General features: G+C 42.3%; 1 protein-coding gene across 2 annotated transcripts in view; it reads left to right on the top strand.

Moving 5' to 3' along the window:
• The window catches only part of grk3 (G protein-coupled receptor kinase 3), a 60,455-nt gene extending 44,886 nt beyond the window's left edge, over positions 1-15,569 (top strand). Inside the window, exons 14-22 of one of the 2 annotated variants that reach the window (XM_069513417.1) lie at positions 710-776; positions 4,066-4,166; positions 4,596-4,662; positions 6,518-6,613; positions 9,323-9,485; positions 9,574-9,710; positions 9,863-9,901; positions 11,390-11,503; positions 11,597-11,974. In XM_069513417.1, coding sequence (XP_069369518.1) covers positions 710-776; positions 4,066-4,166; positions 4,596-4,662; positions 6,518-6,613; positions 9,323-9,485; positions 9,574-9,710; positions 9,863-9,901; positions 11,390-11,503; positions 11,597-11,758 — 946 coding nt within the window. In that variant the 3' untranslated portion in view covers positions 11,759-11,974. Of the gene's footprint in view, positions 1-709; positions 777-4,065; positions 4,167-4,595; positions 4,663-6,517; positions 6,614-9,322; positions 9,486-9,573; positions 9,711-9,862; positions 9,902-11,389; positions 11,504-11,596 lie in introns of both variants that reach the window. The other variant, XM_069513418.1, reaches the window with a different exon arrangement.
• Positions 15,570-20,974: the final 5,405 nt, after the last annotated feature.

A 20,974-nucleotide genomic window follows, 5' to 3' on the forward strand; every position in this document is an offset into this window, starting at 1 on the left:
AGGAATTATGCATAGATGTTGGACATATAATGGCCTTTCTGTGTAAATTGTGGCCCTCCTAATTGGCCCTGATTAAGATGAATCCTGTGAGTCATACACACAAGTACTTGGTGGTCATCACTACATCATTGCATAAATACTAATTTAGTTTGTAAACGGTTCGCACCACACCCGTCTTCAATGTGATTTCAGTAGCACCCCTGTAAAATGTTGTGACTGTATCTTGCACAGTTCTGATGCAATCATGGTGACATCTGTACACACTATCATGTTGAATATGAGGGCAACTACTGAGCATGCAGAGTAGATGGAGCGGTGAGCAGTGAAGAGAGTGTGGCTGCACGACTCCCCCTAATTTTGTTGGACTGTAAATTAAAAGCCGTTTCTGCAGTACCGGTTGTTGACGCTCTCAAATCTTCCAGTCAACGATTTGACCCGCAGGTAGCTAATTGACTGAGTGTTGTGTTGGAACATGAGCACATTGCTTCAGGTTTCCCTGATTGTTAAAGGTATGATTTGCAGTGAATGTGTAATTTAATCTAAATCTTTCTTCCTCTTGCTGTGCTGCATGCCCAGCTCCCATCCTTCCTCATAATGTCCTCCTTAACATGTACCTCATCTCATCTCACCTCATCTTCCCCTTTCCCTTCATCTACTGTGTATAGACAAGAGTGTCAGTATCTGTCTCTCTCTTCCCTCTCCTGCTCAGGCACAGTCCATTCAGACAGCACAAGACCAAAGACAAGCATGAGATTGACCGCATGACGCTCACCATGGTAAGACACATCTACATGCAGCATGTTTGCTACGAGTCAGTGGTACAGCCCTGACACAATGGCGGATACATCTGTTACAAGGAGTCTATGAGTAAACCCACTGTAAAGCACATTGGAGTCTTTACTTAGCCCTGAACATATGGGTTTGGCCTGTGTTTATTTTACAGTAATACAAAATGCACACAGATGTTATTATCCCTATGCATACTGTATTGTGTGTGAACAAACACTATGACCTGATGCACGCCACTTACAAGACAGAGCTGTGTCTGTATGAGCCACACTCTGGTGCCACTTTTCATCTGTGCTACCTTCACATCATTGACAGAGATGAATGTCTTTGTTGTGCAATTTTTTGGGTCATCCCTTAGTGTGTCTGCCTGCTACCCTTCAACTGCTACCCGGCCGTCTGTTTACTTTCCTGTGTCATGGGAAGACACAGGAGATGAAGCATATGACAGAAACTCGGCTTAGATAAACTGATCCAGCAGCCAAGCTGGAACAGCTAAAGTACACCCCCTGGGTCAAACGGATTTGTAGTCACATTCAGCACAGGTTTGCTCAGGGAGTTGGGGATCTGTGGTCCAGGCATTGTTTAAAAAAGAAAGAATAAAGTAGCTGCATAATGAATTAGTTCTCATCAGTTTTGACTTGGTGTGTTTTTAATTAAGTTTCAAGTCCCCATCCAATTAGAAATGTGCCTTGATCCTTCACTGGGATGTTTCAGCTTCACTGTGCAGACTGTGCCCAGCTCCAGTCTCAGTTTAACACCTTGGCATTTGAGTCCTGGTCTCATATGCAACATACTTCAATGTGATGTGGGGACCTTGGGGCGGCAAGTCACAAACAAAGGAGATGTGATGTCTGAATAGTGTCTGACAGGAAGAATAGAATTTGTGGAAGAATACACAGTGTTAATTAATGTGTTGAAGCATGTCCAGATAAAGAGGGTGTTTTAATTACAACATGCCCTGTGCAGAAAGCTGAGATTTGGGATTCATCCAAATTCACCACTTTCTTTCCTGAATGATTTAAAGAAAACTGTTGCGATTGTGAGCAAGTGTGTTTCATAGTTCATTCAGTTCATTTCGTTAACTGTGAATGTAAAATTAAATTGAAAAATTAAGATGCGTTTGTCATTGTCTTCTAACATTTATTAGAAAAGCAGTGACAGGTATCAGAATATAATATTGTGAATAAGTAACCTCATAATTTCGACACCTGATGCCATGGAAACATCGGCCCATATACCAGAGTTCCATACCCAGCCCTAATTATGAGCTATTTCTATTTCTAAGCAAACAATTGCAGCAATTTGTTGCCTCTCGGATTTGAGCATCTGGGGCTTTTTCGAGCCATGTTCAGGTTTACTGGTCTCCGGCGTTATTGATCATCAGAGAGCATTAACAGTGTCGTGTGGAAAAACACTGAACCGCGGCTTCGCATCTCTACTTAAGAAAGCCGACGACAGGTCTGAATTCAGCTTGTCTGTTGTCAGTTTGTCTGTCTCTGCAAACGTCTGTAAGTGCTTGACAAAGATTGTTTGCTAGAGGAGAACTGTCACTCTGTAACCACAGCGTACATGCACAAGTGTTTTTGCAGCTCCAACAAATCCAGCAGAGTGAGACATCCTAGTGTCTGGGATGGGGGATATTCTCCAAAATGAACCTAATTTATATCACATCAATAAATGAAGCTCAAAGACTTTGTTTTTGAAGCAGGACCTTTAGTATTTGACTCAGGAAGTTTGTAAAAATAAAGTGTATGAGATTAATAAGTCTACACCAACTGTGTTTAAGTAACACTGTAGTAATAGGTATAATCATCATTTAAATAATGCCAATTAAGTATGGGATCAGACTGGAAGAAAGCCATTATTAAAACACTTGGATCAGGGAAAAAAGTGTGCGTCTTTGTTTTTTACTAGACGATATTAAAGCACTCACTGTGTGAGACCGTTTTCAATACAAAGTGCGATTAGCTCATCATTCTCTGTTTGAAGAATACACTGTTGAGATTCTCGATGTCATTGGTCAGATTTGGCAAACACATGGAATGAATAGTGTTCATTGAGCCCACCCAGCGACATATCTGCTCTCGCCCACCCCATTTTTTTTCCTCTTCAAATACAAGCTAGAGTTGTGAAAAGGCGACTCATGTCGGAGCGCAGACACATTCACGAAGACAAACTGAACAGTGAATTTTCACCACAGCTTCGCTCCTCTTCACTCTGTTTGCCAGCAGCACTCGTCCATTACAGTGGACGGCGTCAAGAATCTGTGTCTGTTAATGGGTTTTGTCAGGACATGAAACAACTGAGAAGGGGGAGCTGCACCCTACACACACACACACAGGAGCGGTTTGGTTGAGCAGAACCCCCAGACGCCGAAATTATGATCTTTCATATTACAATAAATCCAGATTAGGATTTTAATCCAGCCACTTACTCTGATTTATCCCCTTAATCCTTGTCTGCGTGTGTGCATGTGTGAGGGAGAGAGACAGTTACAAAAGAGGGGGGCCGTCAACCCAGCCCCAACCAGGCTAAAAATACTGCTCTTTATGTCTTAGTGTTTATTAAACATGATGAATGGTCTCATTACATAAACATGATAGAAGCAGACAGCAGTGAAACGGCTGAGCACTGAGCTGCAGGACAGGAAGAGATGGATAGGAGGAGGGCCGGAGCAGATCCTGATAGATGGCACATCTGAACTCTGAGACATCTTCACCAAGCTGCTGAGTAAAGCCTGTCAGGGGGAAAAAAGAAATAGAATGAAACAAAAGGGCGGAGGCGGACTTGTGCTGTAGTAGAGGTTCTCTGACGGTGAATTGCCTTTCCAGGGACCACGGGAGAGCTGAGGGAGGGACGTTAAGAAAATACACTGCCTGAGATGAAAGAGATGCCGGTGTTGGAGTTTGTAGTTTTGTCCTGCTAGTTAAGCAATTCAGAATCATACCTTATCCAAGTCAGTCAGTCGACTCAATGTGACGTTATATCATTTTGATGATATATCTGATTTTCATTGCACAACACGATTGTTGTTGTGTAGCTAAATCTATTAACATATATACTGTATATATATTATACAACTTTTTCATGCTGCACAATCAATATCTAATGACAATTATCGCATCCCATCAACATGAGTATTTTCCCTGATGGCAGACAGGGGGTGGTGGAAAACCTGTGCTCTCTATTGTAATAGGTGCTAAGGATGTTGATCTATTTTCAAACTCCCTATTCACACTTTCACTCTCTCCCCCTCTTCGTCTCTTTCTCCTGCAGAATGTGGAGCTGCCAGATTCTTTCACTGCAGAGCTCAAAGATCTGCTGGAGGGGCTGCTGCAGAGGGATGTGTCCAAGAGGCTCGGCTGCCAGGGCCGAGGGTACGACACACACTCAAACAAACACACACACACACACACATACACATAAAGTGCACATTAATCCCTGTCACATCTCAGCGTTCATGTCCACAGGCGTGGGAATGAATTCATCAATCAGACAGATTTTGCAAGATGTGCTCATTAAGGCCGAAAACAGTGGGTGGTGTGGTGTACAGCCCAGCGAAATCGGGTAGAGACAAGACATCAAGTGATCCGCTAGAAGCCGAGTTCATAACTAATTTCATCAGCGCTGTCGTTTTGCATCAGTTTAGGAATAAACCGGATTGATGGATCACTGTCTGAACTGGGTATTCGGCTAAATAACAGGATTGTGGGTGTGTTTGTGAGAGGGGAATTCATATGGCAAACACTGCCACCTAGTGGACATATATATTTATTAACATTTTTTTCTCTCGATCACACATGCAGAGCCCCAGAGGTGAAGGAGCATCAGTTTTTCAAAGGCATTGACTGGCAGCAGGTGTACCTCCAGAAGGTGAGCGGGCATCATTGTCTTCATCAATCATCTTTTGATCTTTGTGCTGCAGGTGTTTTTTTTTTTTTTACAGTGAAACTCTTCATATGAGGTTATGATTTTCTCAGCCTTTGTCTGTTTGTTAAAAAGCAGGTTTACATTAGAACTAGAGGACGGATTACCACAGACTTGTGGAATGAGAGTCATGGAAAATCCCAAAACATTTTGGTGTGGATCTGGATAAGGGGACGGAGCCAGGAATTTTTTAAACTTTCTTTTACATTGTGATTTTAACTGATTTCCCAGCAAATAATTAATTAATCATGATGGAAAGAATTAGGCAGAATTAGAAGACTGAGATACATGTAATTGTGTGCGATTTGGTACTTGATTGAATCAAATGGAACTATTTGGCCTTGATGGCGGTATGCTCTCATCTGAGTGGTATTCTAGTTTTGTAATAATATGCGTACATACTCCACTAGAGTCTAAGAACTTGAGAGACCTGAACTAGAAACTGTATTATAAATTGATTTAAATAAGTTTTTCCAAAATTATTGTCAATATAAATCCAAACAAGTTTTTTTAATCCCTTTGTTTTTTCTTTCAAATCATGTGTCCAAATGTTTGAAAAAATGAGAACTGACAAATCATTTCTCTAAATGCTTTTGAGCCCTTTGTCAATAAAAATATATGTATATGTTTTGCACAAAGTTAAAATATAGAAGGACAAACAAGTTTGAACAAACACATAATTCATTCATATTGATTCAAACAACACTGTGGAGCAGTTGAAGTCAGCTTCAATCTTTCCATCAGTTGTGTCCCACTGAAAATACTCCTGTGCCTCAGTCTGATGCACTTACATAGATAAAAGTAATGGTATTAGATCAAATTACATTCAAAATATATTCTGTATGTAAACAGGTAAGCGGGTAAGCAAAGCCTTAAAATACAGGTTTATCATAACATCAAATTTGCATTCATTTTTATCTTTGCATTAGCAATGCTGGGCACAGTCGTGCAGAGTTTTTAGACCAACCTTCCACTAAAGTGGATTAATACTTTACTCGGACTTTAATACACAGTCTGAACCGAGACATAGAAACTTACATCATAGATTCTGATTTATAGTTTGGATTCAAATTCCATGCATTGATTTCACAAAAGGTAAACATGACACAAATACATTCACTCATGATCATAATTCTGTTCTTCTCTATAACTGCTTTATCTCAAGTAAATGCATCACAGGAGCTATATCCAGGTAACTTGTATTTGGTCTGGCTACCGATGAGAGGACTGCTGTCATGCAGCCGTCATATTTACCTGACTTATCTGGTGCGACAGGGAGCAGCAGTGGTGTGGAGATAAAGGTTTGCAGTCCAGATGCCTTTGTAAGATGTGACTTACTGAAGAGGAGGAGGTTACTGAGCCTCAGTCGCTTCATGCTGTTGTCACGATCAACAGCATGAAGCAGTGGTTAAACAATCCGGTCCAGACTATTTTTTTTTAACAATACTAATGCGGACTTGATTTTTACTGTGATGGATTACAAAGTCAGGATTTTCAAGATCTATACATCGACCCTGATGATGCTTGTTCATATACCTGACGTGTTAAAGAGATTTACACTGCTCCAAAAAATGAGTGCTGCAGATTAAATCAAGTAATGCTTCAGTTTTTCAGGAACTCTGTACAGCGCTACACTAGTCCATACAGTTACAGTTGCTATGGTTACTCCATCACTTCAGGGAAGCACTGCTGTGGGGCTGTTGTCTGGTTGCGTTGCTCACTCTCCTGTTTGTCCTCCTGCCATGTCGTCTTGCATTGTCCTTCTGAAAACCATGTCTGTGTTCTCTCCCTCTGCCTCCAGTACTCTCCCCCGCTAATCCCCCCCAGGGGAGAGGTGAACGCCGCAGATGCTTTTGACATAGGCTCTTTTGATGAGGAGGACACCAAGGGCATCAAGGTAAAACACTCTCACACATCCCTGTGTTACATTTACCACCCACTTCTCTTCCCCCACAGATGGTTTCTGTGAGTGTCCCGTCACTGTAAACAGATGTGTCCCGTGTCTCTCTCAGCTTTTATTTCTCAAATAATGAAGGGTGCGTGCTCAGCAGCAGGAGAAAACAAATCACCACACTCATAATAATGTAAATATGGACATTTTCAGTATGTAGAAATGGAGCAACTTGATGGAAACCAGAAATATTATTTTTTAGTTGTGAATTTCTCTGATTTCCACACACTGTACACACCATCCTTTGAAGGACATCTATCAGATCTTTACTAAACTTTGAGGTGAGAAAAAGTAAAAACTCAAACACAGACCAAGTCAGCTCTTAAAGGCGGTGGGGTGTTATAGTTTTAATGTTGATTCGATGAACAGACAATGACTGTAGAGTAATCTGCATTTGGATTGTGCAGTTCTGTCTCACACTGGGCATGAAATCCAGGAAACTGGAGGCTCACTTAAAGTACGTCTGCCAGTGCACTACAGAAACAAGAAGATGGTCATGGACATGGACATGGCAGACAGTGGAAAAACCAGAGTAACTGGAAAGTCAAGGGCAGAAAGCAGCCCATCAACGTGGCTGATGGCCAGTCAGAAAATGGAGAGAACGCTGGAACTGGAGAGGGTCCAAAACTGACATTTCTACCCTGCTTTTATTGCAGCCCTGTGATCAGAGTTTCTAGTTCAAATTCTCATTCTCTCGATTTCGTTGTTGCTTTGGGCTGTAGCCAGACTGATAGCTGTGTAGCCATGTTGAAATGTTGGTCATGTTGAGTAACAATACAACATTTTCCAGCCTCTCAGTTGTTCGGCTTTGCTGCTTTTCTTTGTCTAATATCATTTTCATAAACTGCAAATCTTTTGAGTTGCAGGGAATTGCAACACACATTTTACCCATCCTTTCCCGCATTTTATTAAATCAAATAATCAAGAAAGACGTTAATCAAGAATAAAAATATGTATTTATAAGAAAATAAGACCAATGAAAATTAAATAGCCAACAGCAAAGAATATAAGCTAATATAAAATTCCTTAGGCACGCACAACCTCCCTGATACTGGACAGGATGGTGACATTTAGTTCAGAATGACCTTCTTGTTGGTTAGCATCATATTATACTTGTTTTATAAGTCACTTATATCTATTAGTTGATCAACAGATAAGTGGAATCCTATTTGGTGACTGATAATCATTTCCACACATCATATTTGATAGTTAACTGAAGGACCTCTGGTTTTTGACTGTTGAGAAATCTGAAACAAAACATTTAAATGCCGAGGGAAATGTACCACAGTGTGAACAGACAAAGCTGCTGTCAGTAATAAATAGAATTCCTCAGCCAAACGGGATCATGAAAATATAATTGTTTTCTCTTATGCACTCTGTTCACCACCACAATGATCCCAGATGAAACTCCAGATTTACAGTATGAATCAGATCATTGTCCAATTTCCCATCATCCAGAGAAAGACAGGAAACCAGATCATTGAGCTGCTTCCTTTTAAGAAACGGGAGGCAGAGGTCCATACTCTTTAGAATAAACCTTTCAACTGTTACCACAGAAAACGCTGCAGCCTGCTGGCTCTCATGTGGCAGCTATAGAATCTGTAACAACAGCCCAAGACTGCAAGTACTTCCTGGTTTGTTTTCCGATCCCCTGCGTGTGCGAGCGAGCATGTCACAAAGATGTCGCTCAGACAGCCATCGCTGCATCAGGGTTCGGGAAGTTTTACAGAGCCGCTGACTTTACCTTCCTCAATCACAGGGATGTGCTCTCGGTCCTTTCACAGCTTTAGATCATGAAGCAAAGGATGGTTTGAAATGACTCAATTCAACACATCATGCACTCTACTTGTTTCCTCCCTGGGATTTTCTTCCTTCCTCATTAACATTAATGTGGCTGCAGTATCAGTAATCTTCCTCTGACACCCCACCGCAGGGAAATAAAAGGCACACGCGCCCGTTGACGTTTCCCCGGACAGCGCTTGTCTGTAACAATAGCAGGGATGACAGACATAACTGCGGTGTAGTAGCGAGAGCATCAAGATGGAGGAGGGAAAGAGCACAGCTTTGGTCCCTCGATGTTAATCCAGTCAGAACAAAATGACTGTTTCTGTGTTAAAGTGGAAGCGGAGCAGGGGGTTTCTTAAAGAGACAGTTAAGGTTTACAGCAGCATCTATGAACCAGTGTTACATTGAAAGGTGCCTCTAATATTTTAGTGATATAGATGAGCAGGATAAAATACCTTAGCCACCGTGAAGGTAGCGAAGCGTCAAGAAATGTCAGCTCCAGGCAGTAGGTGATGGATGATTGTTGACACGATCAAAACTCAACTGTTCACTTTCCTGCAAAAGTCAGATAAGTAGATTGATATCCGTCTCATGTTTTAATGTATAAATATGAGAGAAAATCCACAGTTGTATCAAAGGTAAAAAGAGGTACATTCAACCCCAGCAGCAAACAGACATTAAACTGAACATAAACATATTTGTATTTTAATGAAATATTCCTTTTTATTGCATCTTAGAAATTGTAGTAAACTTATGTCATTAATTTCCTGTAATTAGCTCTGTATCTATGACCAGACGACAATATTTAATCCTCAGAGCTCTGTCATCACTGAACGTCCTGCTCTCTGTTCCTGTCTGTTTGTGCCTCAGTTGCTGGACAGTGACCAGGAGCTGTACAAGAACTTTCCTCTGGTCATTTCGGAGCGCTGGCAGCAGGAGGTGGCAGAGACGGTCTACGAGGCCGTCAACTCGGACACGGACAAGAGCGAGGCTCGCAAGAGGGCTAAGAACAAGCAGCTGGGCCACGAGGAGGGTAATGATAATTGGCAGGAAACGACATGATGACAGATTTTAACACACACATACAGCAGCAGACGTTCTGACCCTGTGTATCTGTGCAGACTACGCCCTGGGTAAAGACTGCATAATGCATGGCTACATGTTGAAGCTGGGGAACCCGTTCCTAACTCAGTGGCAGCGTAGATACTTCTATCTCTTCCCCAATCGTGTGGAGTGGAGGGGGGAGGGCGAGTCACGGGTGAGTTTTCCTCACAGCACACATGTTTCATCACATGTCCACACCCACGTTCTTGCGTGCGAGTTCGATATCTGTCTGTCTGAAGTGATGACGTTGTGTTACTGTTACTATGAATGTTGTCTGTCTGTCTCTGTCTTGATTCCACACTGAAGGACAACTGGCTAAAACATTTTAAAAAGCAGAGAGATGGGGTGAGTGTTTTAACACCAGGTCCTGGCCCCTGCTGTGTCCTCAGAGTCCCAGCTGTATAGAATAGTCCACCTCCCTGCTTCAGACTCAGTAGTGAGTTTCAGTCTTAATGCCCTCATCGGCCAGTAGCTGAACTTAAAGGAGAGCGACCCTGAGAGCGTTAGGTTGACATCAAGACCTAGAGTATGTGCAGGACCATTGACTTAACATGTGATGGTGTCTTCAAACAGCTAAACTAATCCTGTTATTCAACGTTCACTTTGGTGGATGGATCAGGTCATGAGTTTTGTAAAAAGCTAAACTTTTTTTAGGTCAAGGTTTAGAATAATGATAATCTAAGGAAGGAGTTTACTGCTCTTGAAGATAATTTGAACTTAATTACCAGGTAGAACAGTATTGTTGTTGTATTTATCTTATTATTACTTCTGTCTGTCTTCCTTACCTCTTTATTTCATACTTACTTGACCACACATTTGTTTCCTAATGGAGCTTCACTGCTAAATGTCCTCACTGTTTTCTATTGTACAGTGTGACATCTAGAATCTTAAATCATGAACTTTAGAAATAGATCATTCATGTTACAAAGTATTTCCAGAGCCCTCTGACTAAACACGGCCTTATACCTACAGTCATTACCATAAGGGAGTGAAGTCCCTGCCTTTGGTTCAAAGGATAAACAGCATTTTTAACACTAAGAATTTTTTTTGAGACCATGCATGTCTCAATAAAAGACCTAAAGCTGTGACTGTGGCTACATCCGCACTACTACAGTGTAGCTTTAAAACTCTTCACTGTCGCTTTGGTTCGCTTTGCTGTGTCCACACTACCCTAGAGTTTTCAAATGCCTAAAATGGATAAGATTGAATTGCCTAATTTGAAAAGTCTGGGTCTGCATTGTAGTCTGGATGGTCAACAATGGAGAGAGGGATGCAGTCACCTTTATTCGTTTCCTGATTGTTTCCTTTAGGGTCACAGTTTCACCAGCAGTGAAGAAGGGTTGTTTGCAATAACTGTCAGGAACAGTTCCACCTCGTCGTTGGTCCAAGAAAAGAAATCCCTGTTTTTACTTTTCACCCTTGATGTTCCTCATTTGTAGTATTTTCTGTAACTAAGCAACCGACTGCAGAGCAGACAATCTGCTTCCTGTTTACACCTTCATGCACATTCCCAGTGTACATGAATGGTCATGTGATATACGGACAGGGATTATTATCGATACAGAGCTAAAACTCTCATGTGGACAGAGACCGTTGTGGTTTTGAAATGCTTCTTTAAACCAACACTCATTAGTGTGAGGATGTAGCCTGTGTGATATTATTGTTGTTCCAGGATATCACCGGACCACAGCTCTGCAGTAACTGTTGTTCAGTCAAATGGAAGCCAACTGTGCAACAGTAGTCTCTCAGCCTCGGCCCTAGTGCATCATTATCTTTGCTCTGCTCTGTGAGCTTTACCTTTGCTAATTTTATGTTGGCCAATTTTGTTCGCAGCAAAACCTGCTGACGATGGAGCAGATAGTGACGGTGGAGGAAACGCAGATTAAAGACAAGAAGTGTATCCTGCTGCGCATCAAAGGAGGGAAGCAGTTTGTGCTGCAGTGTGAGGTAGGACTACTTTTATTTCCCAACCGCGTCGACAGGATGAAGACAGAGAGCTGATCCCTTGATTTCATTTTATGTTTTTTGTTCTGTGTGCAGAGTGATCCTGAGTTTGTGCAGTGGAAGAAAGAGCTGACCGAAGCGTTCACAGAAGCCCAGAAGCTGCTGCGTCGTGCCCCCAAAGTTATCGGGAAAGGGCGGGCCGGAGTGGTGGAGCTCTCCAAACCGCCCCTCACGCACCGCAATAGCAATGGCTTGTGAATGCACACACATATACACACATATATATATATATATATATATATATAAATTCACAATACACACACACATACACACATTTGACACACACACAAACACACACTGCAATCCACCTCCCTCCCTTCCCCCCCTCCTCATCAGTCACAGGACATTTGCTCTGACACCTTCCCACCACTCGCCCACGACGCCTCACAGTGTGTGAACGGAGCATGCCCACACTCTCAACATGACGACCAATCATAAGTGCGATATTGTTTTTTTTTTTTCCTGCCATGGGACCTTGCCAGTCATGGAGAGGAAGAAAGGACGAGGCAAGGAGAGAGACAACATTCGGGAGGACTCTGCACGTGAAGAACCTCTGCATGAATGTGACTTGGACATAACGCTCCTCTCTTTCTCGTTTTCACTCCCCTCCCCCTGTCCCCCCCTCACCACCTTGCTAGGTTTGAATCAGGTGAATTTGGAACCAGGATCCGCAGTAGCCTGACAGACTCCTCCAAATGGCCACGGAGCTAAAGCTCTGACTTCTGTTGCTCAGCTGAGATAAGACCAGGCTTTAGTGGGGAATGCTTTTCTGCGAGAGACAGAAAAAGGCTGCTCCTCTGGTTCTTCTCATCCCTCCCTCTAACCATTTCTGCCTGCATTATTACATTAAGTGCATAAAGTGCCAACATCAATATTTACTTGTCACCTGAGCACCCAGAAGGACCTGCTCTGTGGCAGATGCCCCCCCCCACACACACACAGAGGAGGGGGTTTGCGGCAGTAGTGAGGGTGGTTGATCATTCCACTGCTGAAAACCGGAAGTACAAGGACCACAGACTCTTTCAGATTGGCTCTTGTACAGCCAGTTACCATAGAGACTGATATTTCATTGGCTGACAAACCGCAGCCAGTTGCTATGGGAACCTTGAAGACTGGTATACCTGGGGATTGGTAACCACGGACAACGGTATAACTATTGTGTTTGAAAGCTACACTTGCAGAGAAAGAGATGATAGCATATGGACGGGAGGGAGGGGGTGAGGAAAAGACTCAGAGTGTATATAAACAACCCTTTCTCTGTGCATCTCCAGTGTTCTAGTCTAATGTGTTTGCATTATCGGGGACTTCTCTGTCTGCCTGTTTGTGAATCTGTCCTGGCTTTTAGGGAAGAGGAAGAGGCTCGTTTTCCTGCTGGGAAGGGGAGGTTGGGTGGGGGAGGGAGGTTGGGGACAGGCAAAGGAGTGACAGCTTTCAGTCACTGGAATCGCTGCATTACCTCAGTTGGACTGTGTGTGTTTGAATATGAGGAAATCCTCTTTAAGGGTCAAACGCCACGCTCTGTGTCCGTGCACGGCAGCGGGCGTCAATGTCTGCATCTCACGGCTCGTGGAAGTAACAGTTTACCTTGCCGCTTACACACAGTCGCCACAGTAGGTTTACGATTGCAGTCTGTCAGCTATTGTGGACGGTGCGAATGCAGTGGGGAAAATGAAGAGGAAGAGCTGAAACTAATTAAAGGAGAAATCCACCTTCACAGACCAAACACAACAATGTTAGTGGCATTTCAGGTGTTGTTTTTTTTTCTTTTCTTTTTTTCTTGAAAACTAGTTTTTGCGCTCATTCCTTCAACCTGCCTCATCTGCATATAGTCCTGTATTGGTTGAATTGGCCTACATTTCCCAGAATGCCTGTGGACAGCCTCTAGAGGTGTTTGTCCTTCTAGGTGTTAAGAGCAGAGGGAAAATAGTGAAATGGTTTTTCCAGGAGAAAAATCAAGAAAGTTGCAACATTATGTTGAGCTGGTCTGATGATTGATCTGCCCTTCTTTTTCTACACCTATTGTTAATGGTCTGTAAACTAGCAATTTCCTGTTATAATATCTCACAATCTGTGGAGATGTATTCATAAATTCCCAGAAGTACTGTTTACAATCACAAGAGACAAAAAAAGGTGTCAAATCTGGAGTTTACGGTCTAAGAAAAGCGCGCGTCCGCCACACCAGTGTTTCTCTATAGCCAAGGAGGCTCAGGCGAAGGTAAAGCTCCTGCTGCGTGACTCGAAAAACAAAAGTCGATGTGAAGTCACTGTTGCATAAGCTTAAATTGCCGCTCTGACCTTGATGGATGCATGTTAGTGTGACGTCAGCCTGCTCACATGAAGAAAACACATCGACAGCAGCAGTGCTTCAGGGTGGACTCTTCCTCTGTTTTTCTCTAGGATCTTATTTCCCTGAATGGGGCACAGCTCAGATTGGGTAAAACATTTTTTTTTTTTTCCTTCTAATTATCGGGGGCTTTCACGGTTTCACCCGCGTTGTCGTCGACCTCATCGAAGTTTATACGCGAAGGGCAGAAACGCGCACAATCGTAGTGTTGAAGAACACACAGCAGAGCAGTGGGAACAGGAACTAGTGTCTTCATAAATTTCAGGGTTTTTTTTATTTTTCATGCAGTACAGTGTCCTTGTCTGTGATGTCCATGCATTTCCACAGCTGTGATGTGTGACCTGCAGTAGGAAAGGGGTTGATTAGGGGTGCATTGTGATTATTATTTTTTTTCTTTGTAGCCTTTACCAGTCAGGGGGAGATATTATCATCTTATAGAGAAATTTTGTCACCTCTCAAGGTGTCTTTTATTTTTGTAAACCAAAATGGTTTTTATTGTTTTCATTGAAATGTATGTTGTTGCACCTTTTTAGCCCAATGTGTTACTTAATAGTTGTTAAATGTGCCAAATAACTGTTTCTGATTGAGTGGAACCAATGGGAAGCCTCGTTTTCTCAACTTTTGATCCTCGTCACAATGAACATGGCAGAGGTCTAAATGAAAAGTAAAACACACACACACACACACACACACTTTGCGGTGGAATTTTTGAAGGGTACAAAACTGTGACCAAATGTTTTCTGGAGAAGAGGAGTGTTTTTTTGTGTTTGCACGCTTTTTGGCTTTCCAACATGTTGCCATTGGGACTCGCATTGACACACACGCACACACACACACGCACACACACACAGCACACAGCACACACATCTCCCAGCTGTACTCCCAACTTGCTCCTGAAGAGTTTTCTTTCACACTGTATGTATATCATGTGAGTGCAAGAGCATACCTGTGCGTCACTATCGCTTTGTATGTTCATCCGGTGGAAATTTATTTTTTTCTTGTCATACACAGATTCTCAGCACACGCTAACACACGCTCAACACAAGACAATTTAAGAAGGTTGGCATATAGGTGAAAAAATCAAAGTATATATAAATATATGTGTATATGAAATGACAAAATGCTCTAGGTTTATTTAAAAGATTTAATGTAGAAAAACAAAATGAACTTGTTCAGGGGAGGTCGGGTTTTTTTTTTTTTTTTGATGTGAGTATAATTGTTTGTGGTGAAGACTTCAGCTCGAATCTTGCACATAAAGACTTTAGATATTGTACCTGCGAGTTCCAGATGATTATTTTTGTTTGAATACCGGACTCTTTGCTCTTTCATATTTATTGCGTGTGTGGGGAGCTCTCTCTCTCTCTCCTCCACGTGTTGGAGCTCTCAGCCGAGAGCTCGCTGTAGAAAATCCTCCGATTTGCGCCCATCAGAAACTCTTTGTTTTGTTTTTCATATGCCACAGACAAACACAAATACTACTGGCTTTGGGTTGTTATTATTACCATTAAGGTTATGATAATACTGATATATAATTGATATTATTCAGTGATTATTAGTAAATTTATTTTATTTCAAAGATTTCTTTTGTTTTTTTGCGACAGATAGGAAGTTGCGTGTTGGACTGCTTGTAAAACAGTTCATGAATAAAAATTCTTTTTCCGTGTTGCCTTCTGTCACATTTGCTTTGCTGTGTATCAACGTTGCATCTGGGTCATAGAATGGCCAGAATTTGAAGTATAATTATGATTTTTGATTTGCTCAAAAGTTCATTTTTTACCTGAACTAGCTTGACCAAAACAATCTCAACTCAAAGCATTATTTAACTATTTTACTTTAAAATAACATCTTCAACATCCTGTGGATGTCACCCTGAGCTGTAACAGGGAGACCGGTTACTCTTACACTACAATTGTTCCGGACAGACTGGGCACTTTGATGATGTTTCTAACATAAGACAGACACAAAACTGAAAGAAGCAAAAAGAAAACCAATTTCTCACAGTAACAAAGAGGTGTCATACACGGTGAAGAAGCAGATGATGTCAATTTTGAAAGATGACGAGATTTGAAAACTGTTGGTAATAAGGGCTGATGGTGATCTCAATTTGCTTACACAGGGGAATTTATTGTGTGTCACTTGCGTCCTCTGTCCAGACGTCAACCCCGGCCTGAACGCTCCTGCTTCGTTGTTCATATGTGAAAAGTCTGGATAAAGTCCAGACCCGATTGTTCATGAGAACGGCCCATGAAACTGGTGAACAGGTACAATCACCTGTGGAAAGTGTCTTGTGATCTCCTGCCATCTTCCAGAGATACCATCTGTGTGAACGTAAACGCCCGAGCTACGTTGCATCCTGCCTGTGCCTGCTGCACACTGAGTGAGAGTCAGTGGCTCAAACCTCCTGGCAAGTTAAAGTAATGTTGATCTGTCAAGGAGTTCAAATGACTACAAGCCAGTGTTCATCAAGTTAGTACATGAAAACTACCCAACTGTCCAACCCTCTTGTGGCTACAGAGGGCGCTGCTTCTCAGTAAAAGTTGCTTTTTGGTCACTTAATTGCCGTCTGTAGTTTCCAGTCATATCGTGCATGTGATGCGTGAAGTTTAAACTTTTCTTACCTTCGGTCAACACAAGCCACAAGTCTTGAAATTAGTATGAAACCAAACATCTGAGAGTGCACATCAGCAACCATCATTCTCAACAGGTGAACGCCATCTGCCAATACCATGAACCCTGAAAACATTAGTTTAACAAAACATTCCCGACTCAAGGTCCACTTACCTGCTTTTCTGGAGCTTTCAGCCATGTCATAGTTTTCAACTTTCATTCTTAAAGTCATCATCAACCAAGAGTTCAAACTGATCCATCTCTAAGACAACTGAGCCAACTCCATCCACTGAAGCCCTGTGAAATCATGAAGAGCTCTGGAATCATACTCTGCATTGACTTTTGGTACTTCTTGTTTGCTTTGGCTTAAAAGATCAAGTTTGTACCTTTTAAAGTTTCCGATTAACAAAACGATCACGTCAGTCTGTGTGCAGACGATATACAGAACCTGCATCCTGAACTTGAGCTCCTGCTCCTCAGTAAGAGAACAAGTGAGTGGAATTAATCATTGTATATATTAAAGTTTAAACCAACAGAGAGCAGCACAGCGGCAACTTTCTCCATCAGGTGATCAACTGTGAATTCACCTTGAACTGTTCACATGGGAAATGACACTAGATGAATGTTCCTGTTAAATAAATCCCTGGTTTTAGCTGCAGTTGTGCAGATGGCAGTGTTTTACTTACTAATACTCATTGCATATAACCACACACTAATTGTGATGCAGTTTCTAAAATAGACAAAGATATTTGCAGGTACGTGGACAGTGCACAGCCTGTGTTCACCCTCCATCAGTCTCCACATCCCATCAAGGACAGACAGCAACATTTCCTTCTTAATACTGATTTCTTGTGTTTGTTTTCTGGACCTGTTCTGTGTTTTAAGTTAACAGTCTGCTCTGAGAATTCCTCATTCTGTCACTTTTCTAGTGTGAACCCACTAAGAAGCTGCTCAGGACTAGTTCTGTATGCAGTGTGGATGTGGGTCATGTTATTCTCGTGGCTCGGTCAAACTTCCTTAAAGCTGTGCACTCAATTTGGCTTCGTGGTTCAGTTTCACAAGTATTATAAATGTGCCTAATAATTATCGTTGTGCATAGGATTGCAAAATGGACAATTTATTCCAGCAGATTGGTTGCATAGAATAAAAAGCTCCAGTGTGTAGGATTAATCGGTTCTCTATCTATCATGTAATGTAATGTTTTCATTAGGGTATAAAAACCTGAAATCAAAAATTACTGAATGAGTCTTCCATGTTTCTACAGTAACCCTGAATGGACAAAACAGACACAGGCTCTACAGGGTCTGGCATATTTTAATTTTACATGAAGGCCACTGTCCGTTCTGCTTAAAGCTTGGAAGGAGAGGAGAGGGGTACTCAGTTGCCTGTAATGTACAACATTTCCACTATAGTCTGAACCTTTAATGGGGATTTGCTTTGGACAAGGCACATACTCGTTGTAGGTGGGGGTGTCAGCAGGGGCTTAACGGCACTTGTTTTAGACCCCTGGGGCCCCAGACGGGTAAGTCCAGCCATTCTGTCCAGTAAAGGCACCACAGGCCAAAATAACCCCTGATCCACTGCCTCACTGTGTCAAAGCTACTACTGTCTCCAATAACTTTATTTCCAGAAATGATTTTTTTCAGGCCTGTTGGTCTCTAACAGCGTGTGGCTGCTGTTTGGCTCAGGGAGGAGGAGAGGTTGTGTGCTGTGTAGCTTGTTTTCACTTTGTTTGATGAAAACAGCTCCCTGCTGCATCTGGAAACACTGAGGCAGAACTAATAGTCACAGCTAAAAACATAAAAAGACAATGTCAGAAAAGACCCACAGCTCTCTGGAGCTGCTGAGTTGAGCTGAGCTGGGTCACTCTGAGTTGACACCTATAAAAATGTTACATAAGAAAAATAGAATTTAGCTTTTCACCTCTTTTGCTTGGAAAAAAAACAAATAAGCTTCATCTACCTGGAACAGTGTTAATCTACCTTCAAATTGATTGGTTTGTTCAGCAGATTGTGTTTGTCTTGTACCAGGCAGACTCCATTAGCCTGCTTTGGGCTTATCGATGTTTTGTCCCATCTCATTGCACTCTGTACACTTTCAAGTTTTGGGCTCAGAGATGTTGTTTTATTTTCATGGATCAGATAAAGAGGAAAAATGTCAAAATGATATTAGATCAGTTGAGATTGTTTCCCTTTTCCAGCTCACACTATAACTTTATTATTAATTATGTCAATGTGATCATGAGGGTAAATGGTTTGTATTTATACTTTGTATTTACACTTTGTATTTATACTAGTCTTGATGACCACTCAAAGAGCTTTACAGTATTCACCTCTTCATACAGTGCATCTATTAGCAGCACTTGTCTCTATGAGAAGGGCAGTTTGGAGTTCAGTACCTTGCCCAATGACACTTCGGCATTCGGAATGGGGAAGACTGGGATCAAGCCGCCGACCTTCCGCTCTAATCAACTGGTTAAGTTAGGGGCCCAACATTACATTTTGTACACAGTGAGAATTGTGTGTCAGACATACCCTCCCCTCACACACAACTGAAAAGCTAAAGGAGACTTGAATCGGAAGAGTTTTCAGGGTTGTGTGAAGACTTGAGTCCACTACAAACCAAAACACACCCGAAGTTTCTCTATCGAGGTCGCACATGTGTATTTTAAGAGACGGCTATGGCTCAGGAGGTAAAGCGTGTTGTCCACTAACCAGAATGCCATGATTTGATCAGTCTCCACAATTCTGTGCACTGAACTGTCCTTGGGCAAGACACTGAACTTCAAAATTGCACCAATTTGTGGTGTCATAGAGAAAGTGTGTAAATGGGCCGATGGCAAAACTGTGCTGTAAAGGATAGTATTTATTACTAGATGTAATATAATGTAAATACAGATCATTTACCATTTGCAGACTTTTTAAAAGTCATAGTCGTCCAAACCACGATCTTTCACCCACCAAGTCATTCTTATGTCAGAACCAAACCTTAATCACAGTTGTAATTATGTTGTCTCCTCATAACAAGTTTTATTTTTCGACACTTTGGGAGGCAAACTGTTCTGCTCGCTGTTTGAGTGCATGTTTGACTTTTAGTGCAGTACTGACACCTCCTGGTTGTTCTGCAGCAGTAATTGCAGAGAAATTAATGAGAAGAGATAGAGATCTCAGTGTCTGTCAATCAATCAGTCAATCAATCAATCAATCAGAATTTCTACCCCCCACAACCATGTTGGGGCTTGTGGACACTTGTGGACACTTCCAACACTACAGACTACAAAGTAGGTCTTGTGTTTTTTTCTGATATTATTTGTCTGTTAATCACTTTTTAGATGCTATAAACAGAGGAAACTTTAAGTAAATTAAATGTAAAACTGAGTCTTCACTGGCTAAAGTCGGGTGGCTGTGGCTGAGGGGTAGATGGGTCATCCTCCAACCAGAAAGTCGGCAGCTCAATCCCATCCTTCCCCATCTATATGCCGAAGCGTCCTTGTGCAAGATGCTGAACCAAGAATGGCCCTGCTGGAAGAAGCGCTGCCCATAGATGCACTGTATGAATGTGTGTGTGGGTAGGTGGATGGCAAAACTGTACTGTAAAGAGCTTTGAGTGGTCATCAAGAGTAGAACAACACTTTATAAATTCACCATTTAAAATAGCAATCAGGTTATAACACTGCTCAACTCTGATGTCAGCATATTCAGGTGAAGCCTTGTATTATCCTTCACAGCATTATGCCGTAGCATGCATTAGTAACTCCTCTGCACCATGAGGACCACCCCAACACCTTGAGGGACTGTCTCCACAACTGGCAAACATTTTCATTTTGACTTAAAGACGAGCTGATCGGAAAAGGGTTGAGGTCACCGTTACCTCAGAACACAATCATGAGGTCACCTGCTGGTGGCGCTACAGGAAAAGCCAGAGTTCCACCAAAGTCAGTGGGATTCAACAGTCGAGTGCCATAAATATCTGAGGTAGATTTCATGACAATCCGTACAGTGGTTGTCGAGGTATGAGAGCTGCACCGGGCCCCTAACAAACATTTCCACCCTGTCCTCACAGACACCAGGAGGCTCCTCCTCCTCCTCCTCCCCCCTCGCCCCCAGCTGGAGCTGTCAATCAAACTGGACAGCTGACGCGGTGCAGATCTGCACATGTGCACTTGTGTCCTCTGTGGGGGAACAGCCGGTGTCTGTTGTCACCCCACCCCCCCCTCTACATTCACACATCTCAAGAAACAAGTTTGCGATAATGATAAAAACCAGAGCTTTGCCAGAAATATTGATTGTTTCATGTCTCCGCGATGTGTCTCACGTCTCAGTCATTCAGTGTCCACCAGGTCTCCAAACAGGGTCTTCTCACCCTCCTCCCCCCCCCTGAGCCTGCAGATATTTATAGAGGAATCGTCTGTCAACCATGTCCTGTTGCTTATCAGTGTGTGGCTTCAGAGCCCGTGTGTCACT

The sequence above is a fragment of the Paralichthys olivaceus genome, chromosome 18, assembly GCF_024713975.1.
Source record: "Paralichthys olivaceus isolate ysfri-2021 chromosome 18, ASM2471397v2, whole genome shotgun sequence".
NCBI lineage: Eukaryota > Metazoa > Chordata > Actinopteri > Pleuronectiformes > Paralichthyidae > Paralichthys > Paralichthys olivaceus.